General features: G+C 47.3%; 1 protein-coding gene across 1 annotated transcript; it reads right to left on the bottom strand.

Annotated features, from left to right (window-relative positions):
• Nucleotides 1-3,364: 3,364 nt before the first annotated feature.
• Nucleotides 3,365-4,186, bottom strand: LOC141432938 (uncharacterized). Its single transcript, XM_074094771.1, has one exon. The coding sequence runs from the start codon at nucleotides 4,184-4,186 to the stop codon at nucleotides 3,365-3,367; it is 822 nt and encodes a 273-aa protein (XP_073950872.1).
• Between the last annotated feature and the right edge of the window lie 19 nt (nucleotides 4,187-4,205).

Raw genomic sequence — 4,205 nt, 5'->3', positions numbered from 1 at the left:
TTTTAGAGTCAATGAAAGATTGTTATGAGACAAAACAATTTATTTGAATCGGCATGGTTTATATACGTTTTGCGCCCTAAGAAACAAAAAACGATGTGGGCAGTTTGAAAACAGGCGGTTGCGAAGTACCGTCGCTTGGTCTCGGGTCTCGTGTCGGTAACGCCTCGCCACGTAAATACTGCGCGCGCGCCGCGCGCAGCTCAGTCGACCGCCGCGCGTCTCGCGACGCTCATTCAATGCTTCCAGCTGTTTACAGCTATTACGAGCCACTACATTACTCCCCCACCAGCGAAGCGCACGGGTTTCTTCGAGATTCTGCCTGATCTAGTTATGTATGGCTCTGCAGATGAGGTAGTACTCGTGGCATCTGACTCCGTGTTGAAATAAAACGCTGGTTTTAGTCTGTCGATCGATATGTTTGAGGCTTTCTTAGGTAACAGTACGTTGAAATATTTTTCTCGTCGCTCGATGACTTTGTACGGCCCGTCGTACGTAGGGGTTAAAGGTTTTGATACCGCGTCGTTTCGAATGAATACGTGTGTGCATTTCCATAGATTTTCGTGCACGAAAGTTGCTCGCGAGACGTTCGATCTTCTTTGCGCCTGTGCCTTTTTCAATGCTTCATGTAGATTATTCAAAAATGGTGAACGGGTTTGGGATGGCATAGTTTCGTCATAAAATTCTCCCGGCAGTCGTAGCGGCTGCCCGTAGAGTAGCTCAGCTGTGCTCGCGCCGACGTCTTCTTTGCACGCGGCTCGCAGTCCCAGCAGCACGGTGGGCAGCTCGCGCGCCCAGTGCACAGTGTTTAGGCGCGCAGTTAGTGCATTTTTCAGGGAGCGGTGCCAACGTTCCAGGATCCCGTTGCAAATAGGATGATATGCTGTTGTTCTCGTTCGATGAATGCCCATTCGTTGTGTTAACTTGTTAAAGATTTCCGATTCGAACTGTGTGCCACGGTCCGTTGTGATTGTAGCGGGACAGCCGAACCTCGATATCCACCCTTGATAAAACGTGTTTGCAACTTTTTCTGCGGTTATTTCTTCTATAGGAAATGCTTCTGGCCATTTTGTCGCGCGGTCGATCATAGTGAGTAAGTATCGGAACCCGTCGGATATTGGGAGGGGTCCGACAATGTCGATGTGGACGTGTGACAATCGATTGACTTCTTTAAAACTTCCTAGCGGCGATTTTGTATGCTTTTGGGTCTTCGCTCGCTGGCACGGTATGCAGGTTCGAGTCCAGTTGTTGATGTCGCTTCTCATTGACTTCCAAAAATAACGTGCCGTTACCATTTTTCTTGTGGCTTTTATTCCGCAGTGGCTAAGGTTGTGGATCGCTTGACAAGCCGTTTTGCGATACTCGATAGGTAAGTACGGTCGCGCTGTTCCCGTTGATATCTCGCAGGTGATCTTAATTTTATTGCCAGGTGCTATAATTTCCTTGAACTTATAACATGCGTCCTTTTTTAGTTGTTGTAGCTCTTCGTCTTGTGCTTGCATCTTGGCTAGTTCTTCGTAGTCAATGGGCGTGGGGCACAGGAGCGCGTCGATTCTCGATAGTGCGTCGGCTACGGGGTTCTGTATTCCTGCTATGTGATGAATGTTTGACGTATTCGAGATATCTGGTTCGTCTTGGTGTCTCGTTCTTGCTCCCAGCGGTCAGTGCGTATGTTAGTGGTTTATGATCTGTGTATATGGTTAGATCACGGCCTTCGAATATGCGTCGAAAATGTTTCATAGCCATGTATATAGCCAATAACTCTCGGTCATATGTGCTATATTTTTGTTGTGCTTCGCTAAATTTTTTTGAGAAAAATCCGAGCGGTTGGTAGCTGCCTCGAATTTTTGTTTGTAGTACCCCTCCGGCGCATGTATTAGACGCGTCCGTGAAAAGTGCATACGATCCCGAAGCTGGTGGATGAGCAAGCAGGACAGCATTAGCGATGTCTTTCTTACACTTGTCGAACGCCGCTCGCGATGACTCGTCCCATTCTATTCTTGTTTTGTCGTTTTTTTTCGAATTGTGTAGATATTTGTTCAATTCTTTATGCGTGGAAGCGGCTTGTGGTATATTTTCTCTATAAAAATTTACCATTCCAAGAAAACGTCGTAATTCTTGAATTGTTTGAGGTAACGGGAACGACGTAATGGCATTAATTTTTTCTTGCGTGGGTAAAATGCCTTCCGATGATATTGTGTACCCCAAAAAGTCTAATTTCGTTTGTCCGAATACACATTTAGAGACATTTAACTGCAGGCCATTTTCGTTAAGACGTTGAAAAACCTTTTCCAGGTCGTTTCTGTGTTCTTTTTCATTCCGCGATGCGACTAAAATGTCATCGACGAATGGGAAAACTTGCAACCCTCGTAAAACGTTATCGATGTGGCGTTGGAATGTTTGTCCGGAATTTCTAAGGCCGAAACACATTCTTGTAAATTCGTAAAGCCCGAACGGTGTTATGACGGCTGTTTTCTTGATGTCTTCTTCACGATTTCTTACTTGATAGTACGCCTTTTGTAAATCGATTTTTGAGAAAAAAGTTTTGCCTTGTAAATTATATGTGAAGTCGTGGAGACGCGGCAAAGGGTACCGGTCCGGAATTGTTACGGCGTTTAGCCGTCGATAATCTCCACAAGTTCTATATGTACCATCCTTTTTTAGTACCATGTGCAATGGGCTCGCCCATGGGCTATTGGACGGTCGACAAATTCCTTGCTCTATCATTGCTTGGAACTCTTCTTTAGCAGCCTTATATTTGTGAGGGGGTAGCGGCCTAGCTTTGGCGTAAATAGGAGGCCCGACTGTCTCGATGCAGTGCTCGACTTCACTATTATGCAACTTGTTTAAGCTGGGTCTAGTTATATCTGGGTACTTTGACAGCAAATCGTGGTAGGGCTGGCTGTCGTCGATTGTACGTATACTGCCTTCAGTGCTCGGAGAAACATAGCCGGTAATGAAGGTGTTCGTATACTTGTCTATTAATCTTCGTCCTTGTAGGTCGATTATAAGGTTGTGATGTTGAAGGAAATCAGCTCCTATTATTGGACGACTGACTTCCCGCTATCACAAATCTCCAGTTGTAGAGACGCTTCAGGCCGATATTCAAAGCAACGGTGCGTTCGCCGTAGGTAGGTATAGTCGTACCGTTCGCAGCATACAGATAGCTGATGGCGTTTTGTCCACGCTTGTCTGCTACCCGTGCTGGCAGCACGGAAATATTGGCTCCTGTGTCGATGAGAAATCGTAACCCCGTGGAAATGTCCTTAATGAATAGACGGTTGGTAGATATGTCGTTGACCTCGGCCCCCGTCGCGGCTTGAGTCTTCGTTAGTTTTCCGACGGTTTGTTGCGGTACGAACACGGGCTACGACATCGATATGCTTCTTTGCCGAATCTTCGGTGAAAAATAGCAGAAACCTTCTTTACCTCCGGTTTTACGTGGACGCGACCGGGATCTTGACCGCCGTTTATACGGCCGTTGCTGACGGTATCTCGATCTATCCATTCTCATAGCCGCCACCTCGACGCGAAGCGCTTCTATCATGTCAATTAGGTTGGAGTTTTCCGTTGACGGCGTAATTTGTGAAGTAGATGGTACTGCTGGACCTGGTCGGGAGCTTACTGCATGTATTTGTCTGCTCTGCTCGTGCATTTTATCGGCCAATGCGGCGAGTGCGTCGAGGTCCGTTTCTTCGTGCACCGCTAGCACAGTGCGTATTGCCGCCGGTAGGTGCCCCATCCACAGCATACGAAGCGTTTCGTCTGGAATTCTGCCTCGCGCTGGCCCTCTCATGCGCCGCAATAGTTGTGATGGCCGCTGATCGCCGAGTTCCATTTCGTGCAAGAGTTTGTGTAGTTGATCCGCTCCGCACTCTTCATACACAGTCAATAGTCGTGTTTTCGTTGCTTCATATCTTCCGGTGTTGGGCTGCGCTAAAATTATATCGCTTATCTGCTCCACGTCTGCCTTTTCAAACTGTGTCACGATGAGGCTAAATTTGCTTTCGTCGTTGAGCTTCTGGTTTGCTACCACGGTCTCAAATTGGGCAAACCATAATCTTGGTTGATCGCGCCAAAAAGGTGGGATTCGAGACTTGATGCTGATAACTTCGATGTTCTCGTGCTCTGAAGCTTGGTTCGGTATTGGCGGTGGTGGACTGCTGCCGGTGGTTTGAGTGTCGTTCATTTTGCGCGTCGGTGTCACC

The sequence above is a fragment of the Choristoneura fumiferana genome, chromosome 11 (genome assembly GCF_025370935.1).
Source record: "Choristoneura fumiferana chromosome 11, NRCan_CFum_1, whole genome shotgun sequence".
NCBI classification, from domain to species: domain Eukaryota; kingdom Metazoa; phylum Arthropoda; class Insecta; order Lepidoptera; family Tortricidae; genus Choristoneura; species Choristoneura fumiferana.
This window is presented reverse-complemented; position numbering and strand designations above follow the sequence as displayed.

Coding starts and splice junctions, on each gene's coding strand:
- LOC141432938 (XM_074094771.1), bottom strand. CDS start 4,186: ATGAACGACACTCAAACCACCGGCAGCAGTCCACCACCGCCAATACCG.